The 20,826-nt window shown below is 45.8% G+C and overlaps 1 protein-coding gene across 1 annotated transcript in view; it reads left to right on the top strand.

Annotated features, from left to right (window-relative positions):
* The window catches only part of LOC133605469 (uncharacterized), a 32,706-nt gene that overhangs the window by 4,235 nt on the left and 7,645 nt on the right, over positions 1–20,826 (top strand). The window contains exons 2-8 of the mRNA XM_061958818.2: positions 1,915–2,064; positions 9,321–9,374; positions 9,718–9,773; positions 9,877–9,943; positions 10,019–10,326; positions 14,212–14,334; positions 18,418–18,577. Coding sequence (XP_061814802.2) covers positions 2,010–2,064; positions 9,321–9,374; positions 9,718–9,773; positions 9,877–9,943; positions 10,019–10,326; positions 14,212–14,334; positions 18,418–18,577 — 823 coding nt within the window. The 5' untranslated portion in view covers positions 1,915–2,009. The remainder of the gene's footprint in view (positions 1–1,914; positions 2,065–9,320; positions 9,375–9,717; positions 9,774–9,876; positions 9,944–10,018; positions 10,327–14,211; positions 14,335–18,417; positions 18,578–20,826) is intronic.

The raw sequence follows: 20,826 nt of genomic DNA, 5'->3' as shown, positions 1-20,826 counted from the left end.
TTATTCCTTTTGTCCTTACTTTTTTTCTTCGTCTTCCTTTTGTTCTTGTTCTTCTATTTGTTGTTGTTCTTCTTTTCTTGTTCTCCTTCTTTTACGACCTTCTCCTTTTCCCTTCTTCTTCTTCTTTTTCTCCTTGTCTCCTTCTTTTTATTTGTTCTTCTTCCTTTTGTTCTTGTTCTTCTATTTGTTTTTCTTTTTCTCCTTATTCTCTTTCTACTTTGACTTTTACCTTTGCCCTTCTTTTTCTTCCTTTTGTCCTTCTTCTTTTTGTTCTTCTTCTTCTTCTTTTTGTTCTTCTTATCCTCATTGTCATTCTTCTTCTTCCTTCTTTTTTTCCCATTCTTATTTTTCTTCATCTCCTTGTTATTCTCCTTCTCCGTTGCCACTTTCATTCTCCTCTTTCTTCTTCTTCCTTTTCTCCTTGTCTCTTTCCTTTTTTTCTTCGTCTTCCCCTTGTCATTCTTCCTTTTCTTCTTTTTCCATTTGTTCTTGTTCTTCTATTTGTTGTTCTTCTTTTTATCATTTTTTCCTCTTCCTTGTCTCCTTGTCATTCTTCCTTGTCTCTCCTTTTTGTTCTTCTTCCCTTGTCTCCTTGTCATTCTTCCTTTTCTTCTTCTTCTTGTTATTCTCCTTCGACCTTCTTCTTCTCCTTATTCCTTTTGTTCTTACTTTTTTCTTTGTCTTCCTTTTGTTCCTGTTCTTCTATTTGTTGTTCTTCTTTTCTTCTTTTCCTTGTTATTCTCCTTTTTCGACCTTCTCCTTCCTTTTCTCCTTCTTCTTAATCTTCCGTTTCTCCTTGCCTTTTTCTTCTTATTATTTTTGTTCTTCTTTCTTCTTCTTCTTCCTTTTGTTCTTGTGTTTGTTGTTCTTTTTTTTTCTTCATCTCCTTGTTATTCTCCTTCTCTGTTGCCATTTTATTCTCCTCTTTCTTCTTCTTCCTTTTCTCCTTGTGTCTTTCCTTTTTTTCTTCATCTTCCCCGTGTCTCCTTGTCATTCTTTTTTCTTCTTCTTCCATTTGTTTTTCTATTTGTTGTTCTTCTTTTTTTTATCCTTTTTCTTTGTCTTCCTTGTCCCCTTGTCATTCTCCATTGTCTCCTTCTTCTTCCCTTGTCATTCTTCCTTTTCTTCTTCTTCTTGTTATTGTCCTTAGACCTTCTTCTTCTCCTTCTTCTTCTTCCCCTTGTCTCCTTGTCATTCTTCCTTTTCTTCTTCCATTTGTTCTTGTTCTTCTATTTGTTGTTCTTCTTTTTCATCCTTTTTCTTCCTCTTCCCCTTGTCATTCTCCATTGTCTCCTTGTTGTTGTTATTCTCCTTCGACCTTCTTCTTCCCTTTCTCCTTCTTCTTATTACTTTTGTCTTTACTTTTTTCTTCGTCTTCCTTTTGTTCTTGTTCTTCTATTTGTTTCTCTTTTTCTTCTTATTCTCTTTCTACTTTGACCTTTTCCTTTGCCCTTCTTCTTCTTCCTTTTCTCCTTCTTATTCTTTTTGTTCTTCTTCTTCTAATTGTCATTCTTCTTCTTCCTTCTTTTTAATTTTTTTTCATTCTTATTTTTCTTCTTCACCTTGTTATTCTCCTTCTATTTCTCTTTCTTCTTTCCTTCCGAGTTCTTGTTTTTTTTGTTCTTGTTCTTTTTATTCGTCTTCTTCCTTTTCCTTTGTGTTGTTGTTCTTGTTATACTTTTATGTTCTTTCTCTTTAGTTTTTTTTCTTCCTCCCCTTCATCTTGTTTTCCTTTCTTCTTTTTTCTCACGCCCGTCTAGTTAATAGTCCGTTATTATTTGCCATCATGACACAGCGTCCACAGGGAGGACCTCTGCTTGTCAGGTCTTCGCGTCCCCCCCCACACACACACACGCACACGCACACACACACACACTTGTGGATTAACAAGTATCATCCTCTCTGACTTCACAGTGATACACACGGAGAAAAAGAAGAAGAAGAAGAAGAAGAAGAAAAAAAAAAGAAGAAGAAGAGATTCCAACTCCTCCCCCACACTAAAACCCGCCATGACACTGCTGGCCTCCGAGAGGTCCCTTCTCATCCGGAACAAGTTCCGCTCAGGTGAGGAGGACTTAGAAGTCCACGTTGAGGAGGTGGGCCTCATGCGCCTCCTCAGAGGGTCATTGGCTGTGCAGAGGTGGCACCTGGGCCAGGTGTATTTGGCTCCTCAGTCACGGGGTGTGCGTCATGTGATAGATAGCGAGAAGGATTTTTCCTCTGGGATGGATTTATGGAGTGACCGCTGCCGTCTTCTGCGAGGATAAATCGCCACTATCGGTTTTACTGAGTAGGCGCGGCCGGACGGCTTCACGGCCTGAGTCTGGCGGTGGAGGTATGTGGAGGGGGGCCTGCCGCGGAACGGGGTGTGCAAGGACCGGCCTCGAAGACAGCGACAGGTGATTAGACAACAAGGCAATCTACTCACCTGTAATCACTCTGAAATTGTAGGGTTGTGAAGCTAGATACCAACGGGTGATCCGTGCGTTGGCATCCTTCATGCGGTGGAGCCACTGGAGGGGTTTGTGGTCCAAGCAGAGGCTGAATGAGCGCCCCAGGAGGTAGTACCGGAGGGCACCGACCGCCCACCGGATGGCGAAGCACTACCTCTACACTGTGCTGTACCTCGCCTCCCAATCGGAGAGCTTCCGACTGATGTACAGAACGGGGCGGTCGACGCCCCCCACCTGCTGGGACAAAACAGCTCCCAGCCCTCTGCCTGACGTGTCAGCCTGCAGACAGAACGGGAGAGAGAAATCAGGCATGTGCAGGACCGGGTCCTCGCAGAGGGCCTTCTTCACCCTGGCACTGCTACGTCCACTGGACCAGATCTGGAGCACCCTTTCGGGTGAGGTCAGTTAGTGGGCTGGTCAGGTACGCGAACCGGGGAATAAACCTCCGGTAGTTAAGTTAAAGTACTCATGATTGTCACACACACCCTAGGTGTGGCAAAATTATTCTCTGCATTTGACCTATCACCCCCTGTGGGATGAGGGGAGCAGTGAGCTTGGGATTCTGACTCGGGAGACGAACTGAAACAGCGCTTGCGCTACACGCTTTGCAGAGATGGAGCGCAGCGGCACTGCTTCTGGATAACGAGTTGCATAATCCACCAGGACTAGCGCAAAATGATATCACCGTGTGCTCGGGTGAAATGGTCCGACGAGGTCCATGCCAATCCGCTCAAACGGGACCTCCATGAGTGGTAATGGCCGCAAAGGCGCCCTGGGAGTGGCCGCTGGATTGACCAGCTGGCAGTCCGGGCAGGCCGCGCACCAGCGGCGCACGTCTGCCCGGATGCCTGGCCAATAGAACCGGACCATTACCCGGTGGAGTGTCTTATCATACCCCATGTGTCCGGCCATGGGGTGAAAGTGCGCCGCCTGGAAAACCATTTCCCGGCGGAGTTTTGGCACCAACAACTTGGTGATCTCTTCTCCTGTTTGAGTGTCACGACTCACTCTGTATAAACTGGGGGGGGGGGCGGGCATCCCGCGAAGCCCCCGCTGGTTCCCCCTAGGCAGTGTCGGATGAACCCGCGTCACCGCTGAGAACTGCGCAGTTATTCCCCTTTCCCACTCGTCGTGAACGCACCCCTACACTGCGTCACTAAATTGTTAAACCCCGCCCAATTGGTACCCAGGAATAAGGGGTGCGTAAGGTGCGCACTTACAGTAACATTGACACTACTTTGTTCAGCATATTGAATTTGCACCAGCACCATAGGGTATTCGTGCACATCCCCATGAACACATCTAATTTTCACCCGTGTTGCCTGCCTCAAAGCCCTGGGTCGAACCAGGTTCTGGTGGATCATGAACTGCTCGCAGCCCGAATCCACCATCGCCCGGTGGCTACTCCCTTGTATCCTTACCGTACGTCTCACCCGGGCCGGGGGAGGGCGCCTGCCTCACCTACACGCGTGGAGGTCCCTGACGCACGTGACCGGGCTGCTCACGCCTCCAGCACGCCTGCCCAGGCGTTTGAGGAGCCATCAGCGCGGGAAGCACTGTATCCGTAGCAGCCGGGACCTGCAAGGCAGCACAAGAAAAAGAGTCAGTTGTCTGCGGCGGCGCCGCGTCCTCTCGCTGCGCGCTCTTCCTGCGCGGTGCCGGTGCTGGGCGCTCGGCCGCCTCCGCGGTCCTCTCCTCCCTCCGTGCCTCGCACTGTACCGCCAGGTGGTCCTCCGCCAACGTCACTGCAGCGGCCAAGTCTCGTGGCCGGTGGTACCGCACCCAGGCCGATGTCCGCGCCGGGATGGCCTCCAGGAACTGCTCCATCACCAGGATGTCGGCCTCGCCCGGCTGTAGCCAGCGCGTCGCCGCATCCCTCAGCTGCTTTCCCAACATGAACGGGCGGTCCTCCGGCTTCAGGCGCATCGTCCGGAACCAGCGTCGGTGGTCCTCGGCGGTGCAGCCGGTCCGGTCCAGCGCCGCCCGTCTCAGGTCCGGCAAGCACACGCGGGAGGCCGCCGGTAGGCTAAGCGCCGCTCGCTGAGCCTCACCCGCCAGTAGCGGCAAGAGTCGCACTCCCCACTCCTCTTCCGGCCACGCGCATGCCTCCGCCGTGACCACAAAAATGTCTATGAAGGCATGGGTGTCCTCTTTTCCCCCATGCGCTGCATGGAGACGGCCGCTGATGTTGGTGGTGCCGCTTCCACCCGGCCCGCCAGCGCCTGCAAGATTTGGCTCGCAGCCCGGTGGGTACTCCCTTGTATCCTTACCGGAATACAGTACGTATCACCCGGGCCGGGGGAGGGCGCCTGCCTAACCTACACGCGTGGAGGTCCCTGACGCACGTGACCGGGCTGCTCACGCCTCCAGCACGCCTGCCCAGGCGCTTGAGGAGCCATCAGCGCGGGAAGCACTGTATCCGCAGCACATGAAAAAGAGTCAGTTGTCTGCGGCGGCGCCGCGTCCTCTCGCTGCGCGCTCTTCCTGCGCGGTGCCGGTGCTGGGCGCTCGGCCGCCTCCGCGGTCCTCTCCTCCTTCCGTGCCTCGCTCTGCATCGCCAGGTGGTCCTCCGCCAACGTCACTGCAGTGGCCAGGTCTCGTGGCCGGTGGTACCACACCCAGGCCGATGTCCGCGCCGGGATGGCCTCCAGGAACTGCTCAAGGACCAGCTGCTCCATCACCTGGATGTCGGCCTCGCCTGGCTGTAGTCAGCGCGTCGCCGCATCTAGGAGCTGCTGCTCCAACACAAACGGGCGGTCCTCCGGCTTCAGGCGCATCATCCGGAACCGGCGTCTGTGGTCCTTGGCGGTGCAGCCGGTCCGGTCCAGCGCCGCTCGCCTCAGGTCCGGGAAGCACACGCGGGAGGCTGCCGGTAGGCTAAGCGCCGCTCGCTGAGCCTCACCCGCCAGTAGTGGCAAGAGTCACACTCCCCACTCCTCTTCCGGCCACACGCATGCCTCCCCGTGACCACAAAATGTCTATGAAGGCATAGTTGTCCTCTCGCTGCATGGAGACGGCCGCTGATGTTGGTGGTGCCGCTCCCACCCGGCCCGCCAGCGCCTGCAAGATTTGGCTCTGCTGGGCCACTTGTTGGCGAACTGCCTCCAGCAGTCGATGGCTGGCCGCCGTCACCTCCGCAAGAATGTTCGTCAATGCTGCCAGGATGTCGGCTTCCATCTCCTCTGGTGGTCCGGTTTGTTTGGCGCCAAATTGTAGAGGTTGCCCTCTAGTGGGTTCCTCGGACCACCACACACTGCCACGAGAGCCCGGATTTCAGGGTACAACACTGTTTTATTTTCATAAATAGTTCAAGGCTTTTGCTTTCCAGCAAAATGTATTTTTCTGGGTCTGTGTCTCTCTCTCTGGCTCCCACTCCAACTCCAACTACTCGTCTCGTTCCGGCTGCTGCTAATAAAGGCGACAGGTGATTAGACAACAAGGCACAGCAGGGCAATCTACTCACTTGTCGCTGTCTTCGAGGCTGGTCCTTGCACACCCCGTTCCGTGGCAGGCCCGCAGTCCACGACCCCCTCCACAACATTATTCACCCAACTTTAGTTACTAGAGAATTCCGGTCGGACGTTTTTTCAAGGGACACATTTCCGGTGTTGTTGTTTCCGAATGAGGAGATGCTGCTCCGTTATTGATTGAAGTCTGAATGTCATTAAAACCGTTAGCTCCATCTTTTGACACTACTTCCACTCCCGTCCTTGTACGCTACACCGCTACAACAAAGATGACGGGGAGAAGACGCTGCCGAAGGTGAGCCAAGTAAATAAGACCGGACTACAGGCAGGCCAGTCTAGTACCCGCACTCTTTTACTATGAAGCCGCGCTGTTGTAACACGTGGCTTGGCATTGTCTTACTGAAATAAGCAGGGGTGTACATGATAACATAGCTTGGATGGCAACATATGTTGCTCCAAAATCTGTATGTACCTTTCAGTATTAATAGTGCCTTCACAGATGTGTAAGTTACCCATGTCTTGGGCACTAATACACCCCCATACCATCACACATGCTGCCTTTTACACTTTGACCCTAGAACAATCCGGATGGTTCTTTTCCTCTTTGGTTCGGAGGAAACGACGTCCACAGTTTCCAAAAAACATTTGAAATGTGAACTCGTCAGATCACAGAACACTTTTCCACTTTGTATCAGTCCATCTTAGATGAGCTCGGGCCCAGCAAAGCCAGCAGCGTTTCTGGGTGTTGTTGATAAATGGCTTTGCACAGTAGAGTTTTAACTTGCACTTACAGATGTAGCGACCAACTGTAGTTACTGACATTGGTTTTCTGAAGTGTTCCTGAGCCCATGTGGTGATATCCTTTACACACTGATGTCACTTTTTGATGCAGTATCGCCTGAGGGACCCAAGGTGCATAATATCATGGCTTACGTGCAGTGATTTCTCCAGATTCTCTGAACCTTTTGATGATATTACGGAGCATACATGGTGAAATCCCTAAATTCCTTGCAATAGCTGCTTGATAAATGTTGTTCTTAAACAATTTGCTCAGGCATTTGTTGACAAAGTGGTGACCCTCGCCCCGTCCTTGTTTGTGAACGACTGAGCATTTCATGGAAGCTGCTTTTGTACCCAATCATGGCACCCACCTGTTCCCAATTAGCCTGTTCACCTGTGGGATGTTCCAAAAAAGTGTTTGATGAGCCTTCCTCAACTTTCTCAGTCTTTTTTACCACTTGTGCCAGCTTTTTTTTTAAACATGTTGCATGCATCCAAATCCACATGAGCTAATATTTGCAAAAAATAACGAAGTTTCTCAGTGTGAACATGAAATATTTTGTCTTTGCAGTCTATTCAATTGAATATAAGTTGAAAAGGATTTGTTGTATTCTCTTTTTATTTAACATTTACACAACGTGACAACTTCACTGCTTTTGGCTTTTGTATTCTTAACCTCCTTGACCTTGGGGCCCAACTCTTCCACTACAGAGGGGCCCAGGGCCCACTCAAATAATAATATATATTATTTTTGATCTTGATCATATTCAATTATGTAACCTACTTACAGTTTACAATCTTGTCAAATGATATGAATATATTGCTTTCATCAACTATCGAGGCTCAGGTCACTGATCGGCACTAAAATAAACATTTTCTAACAAAGTTGATAATAAATAAAAATGTTGTTTTTTTAATATATATATAAACTGTCATTACAATGAAAGTGCAAATGAAAATACAGCTTTAATACTTTAGTCATAATTTTTGCGCTGAAGAAACTTCTCTATGACTTCAGCTCCAGACTTCTTTTGTTTGTTTGATGTCTCTCATTACTGCCACAAGTGGTGGGAAAGTGTATTACAGCGCTCCTCCAGGGGGCGGGATTAAGAAACACCGGCGGGGATTCTTAACTTTTTTGACCTCCGGGGCCCAACTCTTCCACTACAGAGGGGCCCGGGGCCCCACTCCAATATTAACACTGAATTAGTCATTTTACTATTGATGGTATTTAATAATTATATCTGATATTATAACCTTGTCAAATTATATGAAAGCATGTGCTCATCACAAAGATTACTTTTTATTTCACACAAAAACCTTACCCTAACCCTAACCTTAGGTTTAGGTCAGGCTGATTAGAACAACAAGTACTAACCAAATATACTGCATAAGGGGCTCATAAAAACTAAATATGCTAAATTAACAATAAATAACAATACACATTTCTTAAATAAACTGTCAATAACATTTAAGTGCAAATAAAAATACAGTTTTACCACTTTAGTCATAATTTTTGCACTGTAAGAAACGCCCATGACTTTAGACTTAGACTTAGACTTCCTTTTTATTGTCATTCAAATTTGAATTTTACAGCACAGATAAGAACAAAATTTCGTTACAAAAGTTCATGGTAGTGCAGGATAAAAAAGCAATAAGGTGCATATATAAATAAATACATATATATAAATAATATATAAATATATATATATAAAATAAATAAATATATATAAATAAATACATAGATTACTGTACAGATAAATATATTGCACTTTTTCACATGCGTCCACATTGATGTATGTTATATTGTCTTTTTTATTCCAGCGAGTTAATCCATTTTGGGGGGAGTTAAGGGGATCATTTAATTTAATTATGATGCGTTCAAGAGTCTTACGGCCTGAGGGAAGAAGCTGTTACAGAACCTGGAGGTTCTGCTTCGGAGGCTGTGGAACTTCTTTCTAGAGTCCAGCTCCAGACTTCTTCTGTTTGTATGATGTCGTCATTACTGCCACAAGTGGTGGGAAAGTGTATTGCAGCTGAGCACCTCTAGGGGGCGGAAACACCGGTCTAAAGGTACAGTCAATAAAAACAAAAATATTGTACACAACAATTAGGAATTGGCTCTGCGATTAATCGTGATCAAACATTTGAATGGTCAGGCAGCCCTAAACCCTCGAGTCACGTTTCCGTGATTGTTGTCGGTGCAGGAAGTGGTCCTCGGGTTCTGAGCCAAAGAGTGATATCACTCCTTGATCTTTCCCCAGTCTTGACTACAATTCTCAGAGCGAGATTCGGACTTTAGAGGGGCGGGGGCTGGGCGAGGGCGGTCAGCGGCGGGGGACGCCTGTGGACAGCTGAAAGGGGGGATGGTAGTTCGATACCCGAAATAGACGCGGTGAGGGATAAATAGCTGCTGTCGACGCCACCCTCGGGAGGACCCCCTCCCCCCGGTGAGCGTCTCACTGCAATGCACCATGGGTATCACCTGTCTGTGTGCGTGTCACTCGGTAACACAAGTCGACTCCCGTGATTTATTTCACTTCTGACTGTCCAGCACTTGCCAATTAAAGCCCGTTTTTGTACACATCTGCCGACTCATCACTTTCTCTTTGTCTTCCAGTGCTGCAGTTGAGGATCCAGAACCGAAGGCAGAGTGAGATCCATGCGGACCCCGGTTAGTTTTTGTCCGGCTTGTGACGCTACATACGTCTACGGGAGGGACGGCCCCACTTTTGGCTTTTTTACCCGACACATGAAATGTGACCTATTAGACCGTTGAATAACTTAAAAAAGTGTTTTGCAGCAATTTCAACTTTGACAGCAGCATCAGTTGATATGTCGAGTGGCACTTTCCATTATTTTCTGCATTTCTGCAAATTATTAACCCCCTCTTCCTCTCACATGAGATCCACCCAGTAATTGATACAATTATAATCCTCCTGTGCGTGAATTTAGAGTCAATTGCAACTGGTCTGATTTTGAACGTTACATATACATTTATTTTTTCTTTTTCTCAGGCTCAAAATCATCTACTTCCTGTCAGGAAAAAGAGATGGACAAGAGTGGCGCTCTGGTGAGTAGCGTCGTGCTCTTTGGCTCCGCCTTCAACGCAGTAATAACTTCACACGTGATTATTATCTAATTATTGATTCCTATTTGTGAAAAACCCGATGCAGCGTTTAACAGACGAGGGCGCCGCCCAGAAAACGCCCCCTAGTGGCGTCAAGGCTGAAACTGCACAAGGTGATGCCCCGCCCACTTCCACGTCTTTCTCGCCAAACATTGACCATCTTCACCTTCCTCCGATACGTCCCTCAGAGAAGAGCGACTGCGGCGTCCCCAGGCAGAGGAAGTCTCGCCGGGTCCAGGACCTCAGAGAGGGGATCCAAGATCCACCTGGACCACAGGGGCGCAGAGACAAACCGCCGCCAGGGAACGGCGCCGCCGCTTTCCCGCCCGCCGCAGACGTCTTCGAAGATGACGTCTCCCGCTGCTCCGCCTCTTCCTCCTCCGCCTCCTCGCCGAGGGCTCGGCAGGCGGCGGCCGTGGCGACAGCGGACAGCCAATCACAGAGTGACTTGTCGTCTGCGGCCACGCCCCTCAACCACAGCCCGGGTCACACTCAGGTAAGGAAACGGGGCATCCCGATGTTGATATCCAATATCGGTCCGATATCAAAAAGTGTGTGATTGTATGAGCTTGCAGGTAAAATGTGTGATATCATGTGCGATACAAGCAGTCCTGCAGGGTGTTTACTTGTGTGTGATATCATGTGCGATACAAGCAGTCTTACAGAGTGTTTACTTGTGTGTGATATCATGTGCGATACAGGCAGTCCTGCAGGGTGTTTATTTGTGTGTGATACAAGCAGTCCTGCAGTGTACTTGTGTGTGATATCACGTGCAATACAAACAGTCTTGCAGCGTGTTTACTTGTGTGTGAAATCATGTGCGATATAAGCAGTCCTGCAGTGTGTTTACTTGTGTGTAATATTATGTGTGATACAAGCAGTCCCGGAAGGTGTTTACTTGTGTGGGATATCATGTGCGATACAAGCAGTCCTGCAGGGTGTTTACTTGTGTGTGATACAAGCAGTTCTGCACTGTACTTGTGTGTGATATCATGTGCGATACAGTCCTGCAGCGTGTTTACTTGTGTGTGATATCATGTGCGATACAAACAGTCTTGCAGCGTGTTTACTTGTGTGTGAAATCATGTGCGATACAAGCAGTCCTGCAGAGTGTTTACTTGTGTGTAATATTATGTGTGATACAAGCAGTCCAGGAAGGTGTTTACTTGTGTGGGATATCATGTGCGATACAAGCAGTCCTGCAGGGTGTTTACTTGTGTGTGATACAAGCAGTTCTGCACTGTACTTGTGTGTGATATCATGCGCGATACAGTCCTGCAGCGTGTTTACTTGTGTGTGATATCATGTGCGATACAGTCCTGCAGCGTGTTTACTTGTGTGTGATATCATGTGCGATACAGTCTTGCAGCGTGTTTACTTGTGTGTGATATCATGTGCGATACAAGCAGTCCTGCAGAGTGTTTACTTATGTGTGATATCATGTGCGATACAAGCAGTTCTGGAGAGTGTTTACTTAGGTGTAATATCATGTGCGATACAAGCAGTTCTGGAGGGTGATTACTTATGTGTGATGTCATGTACAATACAAGCAGTGCTGCAGCGTGTTTACATGTGTGTAATATCATGTGCGATACAAGCTGTCCTGCAGCCTGTTTACTTGTGTGATATAATGTGTGATACAAGCAGTCCCAGAAAGTGTTTACTTGTGTGTGATATCATGTGCGATACAAGCAGTTCTGGAGGGTGATTACTTATGTGTGATGTCATGTACAATACAAGCAGTTCTGCAGCATGTTTACATGTGTGTAATATCATGTGCGATACAAGCTGTCCTGCAGCGTGTTTACTTGTGTGATATCATGTGTGATACAAGCAGTCCCAGAAAGTGTTTACTTGTGTGTGATATCATGTGCAATACCAGCAGTTCTGGAGGGCGTTTACTTGAGTGATATCATGTGCGATACAAGCAGTCCCGCAGGGTGTTTACTTGTGTGTGATACCACGTGCGATACAATCACTCCTACAGTGTGTTTACTTGTGTGTGACATCATGGGCGATACAAGCAGTCCTGCAGCGTGTTTACCTGTGTGTGACATCATGTGCGATACAAGCGGTCCTTGAGATTGTTTACTTGTGTGTGATATAAGGCGCAATACAATCATTCCTGCAACATATTTACTTGTGTGTGATATCATGTGCGATCCGAGCAGTCCTGAAGCCGGTTTACTCCTGTGCGATATAATATGCGATACAAGCAGTCCTGAAGCGTGTTCACTTGTGTGTGATATCCTGTGCGATACAAGTAGTCCTGCAGCAAGTCAATGTCTGTGTGATATCATGTGCGATACAAGTAGTCCTGCAACGTGTCTACTTGTGTGTGATATTATGTGCGATACAAGCAGTCCTGAAGCCGGTTTACTCCTGTGCGATATAATATGCGATACAAGCAGTCCTGAAGCGTGTTCACTTGTGTGTGATATCCTGTGCGATACAAGTAGTCCTGCAGCAAGTCATTGTCTGTGTGATATCATGTGCGATACAAGTAGTCCTGCAACGTGTCTACTTGTGTGTGATATTACGTGCGATCCGAGCAGTCCTGAAGCCGGTTTACGCCTGTGCGATATGATATGCGATACAAGCAGTCCTGAAGCGTGTTCACTTGTGTGTGATATCCTGTGCGATACAAGTAGTCCTGCAGCAAGTCAATGTCTGTGTGATATCATGTGCGATACAAGTAGTCCTGCAACGTGTCTACTTGTGTGTGATATTATGTGCGGTACAAGCAGTCCTGCAGCGGGTTTACATGTGTGTGATATTTATGTGCGATACAAGTAGTCATTTCAACACCTCCAAATTTGTTGATGAAAACTACAACTAAGATGAACATTCCAATGAAACAGCTAGAGCGTAATTAGTTTACTACTTACAGTATTAACCCTTTTTAGGGGGCAACAAAAGAAACACCATGAACCATACACTACTGTCATCTAGCGTCTTGGACTTGCAACTGTAATTGCAACTTAATGTCATACTTGCAAATGATAATATGATGATAATAAAACAAGATATAGGTGGACAGCCGCTTGTCCCTTTTGGGATCGCGGGGGGTGCTGGAGTCGATCAGCAAATGTGTCATTATTTTTAGTAATAAAATGTTGTATTTTTTTCGGTACTGTATCGGTTCAAAAATGAACGATACCCAACACTAATCATGGCAATGACACAGGAGGACAGGGCAGTATTCAAAGGTGTCGCTCCACCTTGTGGTTCTTGCTGGTAACTGCACTACTTGAAAGTGGATGGTCACGACTAAGAGCTACATGAATACAATAGTAAAAAAAAAAAAAAAAGTCTAAAAAATTATCTTGTGACTTCATTCACGTCCTTACTAAAAAGTAACAACGTTGGTTGAAATAGTTTGTCGTTTTTGTGTTCAGGTTAATATGGAACATATTTTTAATGATGAATTATTTTTCATGAAAACTTTAAACAAGAGTTACTAATGTTGTTTTAAAAATATTTGCAATAAAAAATAAGATTTTTTTGTCATTTTATTTGTTTTATGGTAATTGTGTTTTCTTATCATTGATCATTTTAAACGTAGTGGTACGTATAAAAAACAAACACCCCAAAAAAGCATGCTAAATATGAATAAAATAATTTTAAAATATAATCATTTTGCAATGATGGCATTTTTATTTAACTCCTTCCTCTAACTGTTTCAAGAGAAAAATGAAAACCGTGTTGAAATGGTTTTGTTTTGCTGTCTGTCGACGCACGGTGCAGTCGGAGGTGCGTAATACAGCAGGGAAGGGATTCACACGGCGGCGGTGGATCTCGCGTGAGAGGAAGAGGGTGGGTGAGTCATTCCGCAATGCAGTCTGCTGGAAATGGTAGAAAGCGCCACTCTACGTAGCAACTGATGTTGTGGTCAAACTTGGAGTCGCCACAAAAAAATGTTTTGGAATATTCAACACTCTAGTGCCATCTGGTGGCCAAAGTGGACAGTGCAAGCTCGCAATCCGTCATGCTTCATGTGTCAGGTAAACCGCGACCAATGTGGCCATTTAAATCCCGTTCCTACTTTGTGTTATCTAATGCTCATTTTTCGTGTTTTACTTTTGTTGCTGTGTGTGGAGGCGGCGCCGCTGAAGTGTCAGCTGGTTGCATCAGCTATGTGCTCTTTCATGTATTTTATGTCCTTTGTCTTTGTTTCCCTCGAGAGTTTGTTTTTTTTACCTTATTTTTTTGTGGACTGCACTGCAACCACACCATTTTCTCATAGTGGGATAGTCTTGGTCCAGTAAGGACTGGACCAAGACCCTCCACGGTTCTCAGCCACTAGGGGGCGTATATTCAGGAAGTACATTTTGTTTGAATCGCACTTTCTTTAGTTTTTACACATTTCTTATCCCTTTAGACTGGTTTGGCGTTTCTACCGGCAACCGAGGGAATCAGTTCACCAATGAGCAACTCCACGGCGACCACCAGCAGACCAACCGGGATCTTCCTGATCTCTCAGACCACGCCGCTGCTGCCAAAGGTACGGTGGGAGAAATATCTTTGACACACGAACGTGTGCGCCGTTTATTCAACCAAAAAGCAGAAGAATCCCCAAAATGGCGGTCACAACAAACCCCCACCTTTGGGTAAATCCCGACGGTCACTTACTCACTCTTAACTGCAAATATGAATGTAAACAAGAACAACATTGTTATGTGCACAATAAAACAATGGCAGTGAATAATGACGACAAAGTCAAGTAAACAGGTGTGGTGAATTATGTCCGTATAAATCAACCGCTACACACATCCCCCCAGAATTCGCCATCCCAAAAAAACGAAACAGTCAATGGACAGGGGCACGGACGGGCCGACCAGACCGGGTGTGTCGGACTGGTACCAACACCGGGGAGTCGGCAGGGGGTACCGGCAGGGCATGTGCTTTGTTGAAAGTCCGCGGAAGGATGTAAAAAATTACCATGGGGCCCAGGCAGAGCGGGCGGACGACCCCGGCGCGGGGGTATGGCCATGGTAACCGGCTGACTATGGCCCTGTCTACACTAAGCCGGATAACTCCTTAAACAAATAATGATTTAGCCTAAAAAGCTTAATAATGACCTGCTCAGTGGCCTTGTCGTTAGAGTGTCCGCCCTGAGATCGGTAGGTTGTGAGTTCAAACCCCCAGACTTTCCTCTCCCCAGCCACTTCGTCCAGCTCTTCCCGGGGGATCAGAAGGCGTTTCCAGGCCAGCCGGGAGACAGTCTTCCCAACGTGTCCAAGGTCTTCCCCGTGGCATCCTGACCAGATGCCCGAACCACCTCATTTGGCTCCTCTCCATGTGGAGGAGCAGCGGCTTTACTTTGAGTTCCTCCCGGATGGCAGAGCTTCTCACCCTATCTCTAAGGGAGAGCCGCGCCACCCGGCGGAGGAAACTCATTTGGGCCGCTTGTACCCATGATCTTGTCCTTTCGGTCATAACCCAAAGCTCATGACCATAGGTGAGGATGGGAACATAGATCGACCGGTAAATTGAGAGTTTAAATTTAATTTAAGAACTTGCACACAAAGCAACACTGGAGGAGACTATGACGTGTGCATTTTCCGCGCAAGCGTACTAGGTCGTGTTGGATGGAGGGGGTCTTAAACGACGGCATTGAGTGTGTGTGGACAGGGATAAGGTTAGATGAGATATACCCTGTATAACCTTAGCCGGCTTAGTGTAGAAGGGGCCTAAGATCCAAGTGGGCCACTCTAAGCCGGTCCACCGTGATTCGTTCAGACCGACCCCCGACATCCAACAGGAAATGCTTGTCTCCGCTATCGTGGACACGAAATGGCCCATCGTAAGGAGGCTGAAGGGGGCCGTGGTCGGCGTCGTGGCGAACAAAATCAAATGCCGCCCTTCGTAAAGGAGCGGGAACATGAGACGGCGTAAGGCGGTGTTGGGAAGTGAGGTTGGGGGGCAAAAACCTTGGCGGCATCAAGGAGAGCAGCTCGCTGCTCACCGGCGGACCAAGGTGCCGTAGTGTTAGGAAAAAAGTCACCTGGCACTCGTAAAGGCTGGCCATACCCCAACTGTGGGGGAAGTCCGAAGCCTCAGCTTCACCTAAGGGAGTTTGTCTACCCAATTGCTGTCTTTTAGGGACGCCCTGAGCGCTACCTTCATGGACTGGTGAAACCGCTCACACATACCATAGGCCTGTGGGTGATACGCCATCGTGTGGTGGAGTTTCACTCCCAAGCTCTCCGCCACAACAGCCCAGAGCTCAGAAGTCAACTGGGAGTCCCGGTTGAATGAGATGTCCCACGTCCTAATAAACGCGCGCGCCACCTCTACGGAGGTGGCTGACATCAGAGGTACTGCCTCCGGCCAGTGGATGGTACGGTCGACCATCGTGAGGTGGTATGTGAGGCTGCGCGAAGATGGGAGAAGCCCGACCAGGTCCACGTTGACATGGTCAAAACGGCGTTCCGGAAGCATAAACAGTGCTAGTGGAGCCCTGGTGTGGCAGAGCCCCTGCAACGAAAAAAGGCATATAAGCTCGCTCCGTATCGGAAAGTTTGAATGTCTTAAAGAGGTGAGCCTTCAACGTGAGACACTTGTTCCCCTCCGGTGGACGCGTAAGGACGCTAACCACTCTGGTTGCCGTTGCACTCCCGAGGGAGGAAACAACATAATATAATTTTGTGTCGTCCTCGGTGATACCACGCAGCACAAACTGTGCTTCGGCCTGGGCAAACCGAAGCACAGTTGATAGACGTTAGTAAAACATCACATAGTCTACAACTCCTGTCACGTCCATACTTTATTATTCGCCCACAATGACGACCACCGTGCAGCGTTCCAAATTAAGGTAAACCTTCACCTTATGGAGAACATGTTATTTCGTAGGCTATCAGATACTACATTAGTAAAACAGCATATATTCTACAACTCCTGTCACGTGTCACACTAAATGTTTATATTCTATTATCCACCCACAATGATGGACCACAGTTCACCCAAACTAGCTGTCTGCTTGCTCCAAAGTAATGAAAACCTTTACCTAATGGAGCACATGTTATTCCATAGGCTATCACAGTGTTTTTCAACCTTTTTTGAGCCAAGGCACATTTTTTGCGTTGAAAAAATCCGGAGGCACACCACCAGCAGAAATCATAAACTCAGTTGACAGTTAAAAGTCATTGTCACAATTGTTGGATATGACTTTAAAGCATAACCAAGCATGCATCACTATAGCTCGTCTCAAAGTAGGTGTACTGTCACCGCCTGTCACATCACACCCTGACTTATTGAGTTTTTTGCTGTTTTCCTGTGTGTAGTGTTTTAGTTCTTGTCTTGCGCTTCTATTTTGGTGGCTTTTTCTCTTTTGTTGGTATTTTCCTGTAGCAGTTTCATATCTTATATTTCCCGCATCTACTTTGTTATGGCAATCAAGAATATTTTAATTGTTTTTATCCTTCTTTGTGGGGACATTGTTGATTGTCATGTCATGTTCGAATGTACATTGTGGACGCCGTCTTTGCTCCACAGTAAGTATTTGCTGTCGTCCAGCATTCTGTTTTTGTTTACTTTGTAGCCAGTTCAGTTTTAGTTTGGTTCTGCATAGCCTTCCCTAAGCTTCAATGCCTTTTCTTAGGGGCACTCACCTTTTGTTTATTTTTGGTTTAAGCATAAGATATTTTTTTACCTGCATTTACAAAGCAATTAGCTACCGGCTGCCACCTACTGATATGGAAGAGTATTACACGGTTACTCTGCCGAGCTCTAGACACTCAACAACAACACATCATTTGCAGACTATAATTTACTGGTCTGCAAAAAAAAAATTCTAACCCAAATATGTCAAATTAGATCTCCCACGGCACACCAGACTGTATCTCACGGCACACTAGTGTGCCGCGGCACAGTGGTTGAAAAACACTGCACTAGACAACGGCATATTATTTGCAGGTTATAATTATTGATTTGCAAATAATATTTTTGGGACCAATTAGGTGAAGTTGCATAATTTCCCACGGCACACTAGTGTGCCGCGGCACAGTGGTTGAAAAACACTGGGCTAGCAGATACATTTGTAAAACAGCACATAGTCTTCAACTCCTGTCAGATTAAATGTCCATTCTTTATTATCCAATGATGCACCAGTGTTCATCCAAACTGGCTGCCTGCTTGCTCCAAATTAAGGTAAACCCTACCTTATGGAGAACATGTTATTTCGTAGGCTAGCAGATAGTACATTGGTGAAAACAGCACAAAGTCTACAACTCCTGTCACTATGCATTGCTCAGCAGTAAACAACTGCTTTCTTGCATCCCAATTAGTGTTAGATATTATATTAATCATGCACATGCAAGTAGAATTTGCACACGTTTAAGGGGAGAAGTGAAGGTCCTCACCTTAACAAGATGTGATGCATTCATTACTGTCAAATTGCAGCCCTTGGGGAGCACGGCGCAGGTCAACCACATGCACGCACTGCGTCGGAGCCAGCATGTGCCGTCATCTGGAGATTTGTCGGCCATTTGTTAAGACTTGAACTTTGACGCTGTAAGACGTGAAAACAGCAGCGACTCTCTCTGGTACCCGCTAACCTCAAGACGCTGCTTTTCAACGTTCACAGACAGCTCGGCCTCAGAGTCCTTCCCCTTCCCTGACGTCCGCCTTCAACCTCAAGCACCTCGGTCGCTCACGGAAGCCGCGGGACAGCAAACCCAAAATGAAGAAACTCAAGTATCACCAGTACATTCCTCCGGACCAGAGAAGAGGTTCTGGGGTTGCAGGTAAAGTATTCCTTTCAACAAAGATTCGTCAAAACTTGCTCTCGAGCAGGGGTGTCCAAAAAATATGCTTTTGATAATCTGTACATTTCGTGTTGAGCTCAAGACCCGGGTACCCATTTTCTTGGCGCACATAAATATGCTGAAATATTGTGTGTTCCCTTCTAACTTGTTGTGCAATCACATGTTAGTACATCAATTGAAAAAAATTGTACATTATATTAATAACATCCTGTAATTAGATTTTTAATATTATTATTTTATCTTCTGATGGTTTAACATTTAACACCAATTTGAGCATTTTAAAACTCTGCCAGACTCAATTCATTTATTCAGAAAGTAAAAATAACAACAAATGAAGATAGAGAACTATTAACCGCAGCATGTAAGTGTAAAAACCCCATAATGATTTGTACATTTTCTCAATGTGCTCGGTCTATTTTTAAACACAGAAAACAATCTGAAGTGGTCTTCATTTTTATGTTATCATGCCGTGATTTCACCAGTCCAGCCCACTTGGGAATAGATTTTCCTCCATGTGGCCCCTCAGCTAAAATGAGTTTGGCACCCCTGCTCTAGATCAACTAGATCTATCTGTCAATATAAAGTTGTATGCCTTTTTTGTTCAAGAAAACCCCGTTTTTAAAGCAATGACACAAAATATGCAATATTCACCCCCAAAAATGTCAAAATTTAATGGACCTTAAATAGGTACAACATTGAATCTGATTCATTATTTTTTTGTGTGCAAAGGCTTTAAAAAAAATCGGACTAAAATTCTCAGTGATAGTTATAGAATTAAGTAAAATGTTTTCACTTTCAACGCTTAAATCTCTCGATCAATTTTAGATCTGTCAATATAAAGTTTTATTTTTTTTAATGTTATATGCCTTTTTTGATCAAGAAAACCCTGTCTTTTAATGGCAAAAACGCAAAATATGCAATATTTACCCCCAAAAATGTCAAAATTGAACGTGATGTGAAGTAAGTGGACCCTTAAATAGGTAATTATTCATAACAACATTGATTAATTTTATTTTTTTGTGCAAAGGCTTTAAAAAAAAAAAAATCTGACTAAAATTCACAGTGATACTAAAGGGCCCCAATAATCAAAGTTTAAAAATTAAGTCAAACATTATTTTTAATTTTTTTCACTTTAAACTAAGGGTGTAACGGTACACAAAAATTTTGGTTCGGTACGTACCTCGGTTTAGAGGTCACGGTTCGGTTCGTTTTCCGTACAGTAAGAAAACAACGAAATATAAATTTTTTGGTTATTTATTTACCAAATTTGTAAACAATGGCGTTATCCTTTTAACGTTGGGATCACTATAATAATTCTGCCCAAAAATAGAAATAGCTCTGTGTGTTTCAATTCAATTATTTAGTGTCTCTGGATCTTGTTTAAATCTCAGCTCAGATAATACAGTTCTTGGAGAAAGGTTTTGGAGAGTAGAGCAGTACAGTCCATGTACTGCAGGTTAAGGGTGAAAATGTGTAGAGGGTTGGCTCGAGAGCCTCCTACCAGCCCAGACAGAACAGGTGGTGGGGTTCCTGGCTGGAATCTCCCAAGAACGGTCCTTGGACTAGATGCTTTTTTTTCTCCTTAGCTCGCCATCATAAAGAGAAGCCTGGCCTGTGTAAGAACCAGGACCATCCTTATAAATCAATATGTACACAAATCAAATATCTTCATTAAATAACGCTAATTGCACTATAAAGTATTCAGAACAGGTTCTAGTTTTTTCCTCAATATTGTACAATATAAATCAACATACGTGTCAGAATCACAATATGCAATAAAGTGCTAAAATAACCATTAGCAGCATAAATATGACCTATACAATTCGGTCTGTGCACTAAACATGCTTATTATCAAACACATTGAAATGTACATTCAATACACAATAGTTGTCATTGGTTGAAGTCATAGACCTTGTATATGGACCATTGAAAAATATGCCACAAAGACTGTTGTAATGAAACAATGGAAGAAAGACTAATATATTTGCATAAACATGGACTCACCAACTGCGCTTCTACAGTCACACACAGCTTAATGACAAAAAATCTGGCGCTGGTAGTCGGCTCTATAAAGCAAACAAATAGGCATTTAGTTTAGAATCCCGTCAGCACAATATTTCGGGTGAAAAGGAGCAGAAATACAATCTGTCTCCCCTCACGTCCTGTCTACTGGCCACTTCCTGCTACCCGCTTATAAGCACAGCTGATTGGACCGCGGCGGTCACGTG

This window comes from Nerophis lumbriciformis, linkage group LG04 (assembly GCF_033978685.3).
Source record: "Nerophis lumbriciformis linkage group LG04, RoL_Nlum_v2.1, whole genome shotgun sequence".
NCBI classification, from domain to species: Eukaryota; Metazoa; Chordata; class Actinopteri; order Syngnathiformes; family Syngnathidae; genus Nerophis; species Nerophis lumbriciformis.
Note: the sequence above shows the minus strand (reverse complement) of the source record. Positions and strands in the feature narration are given on the sequence as shown.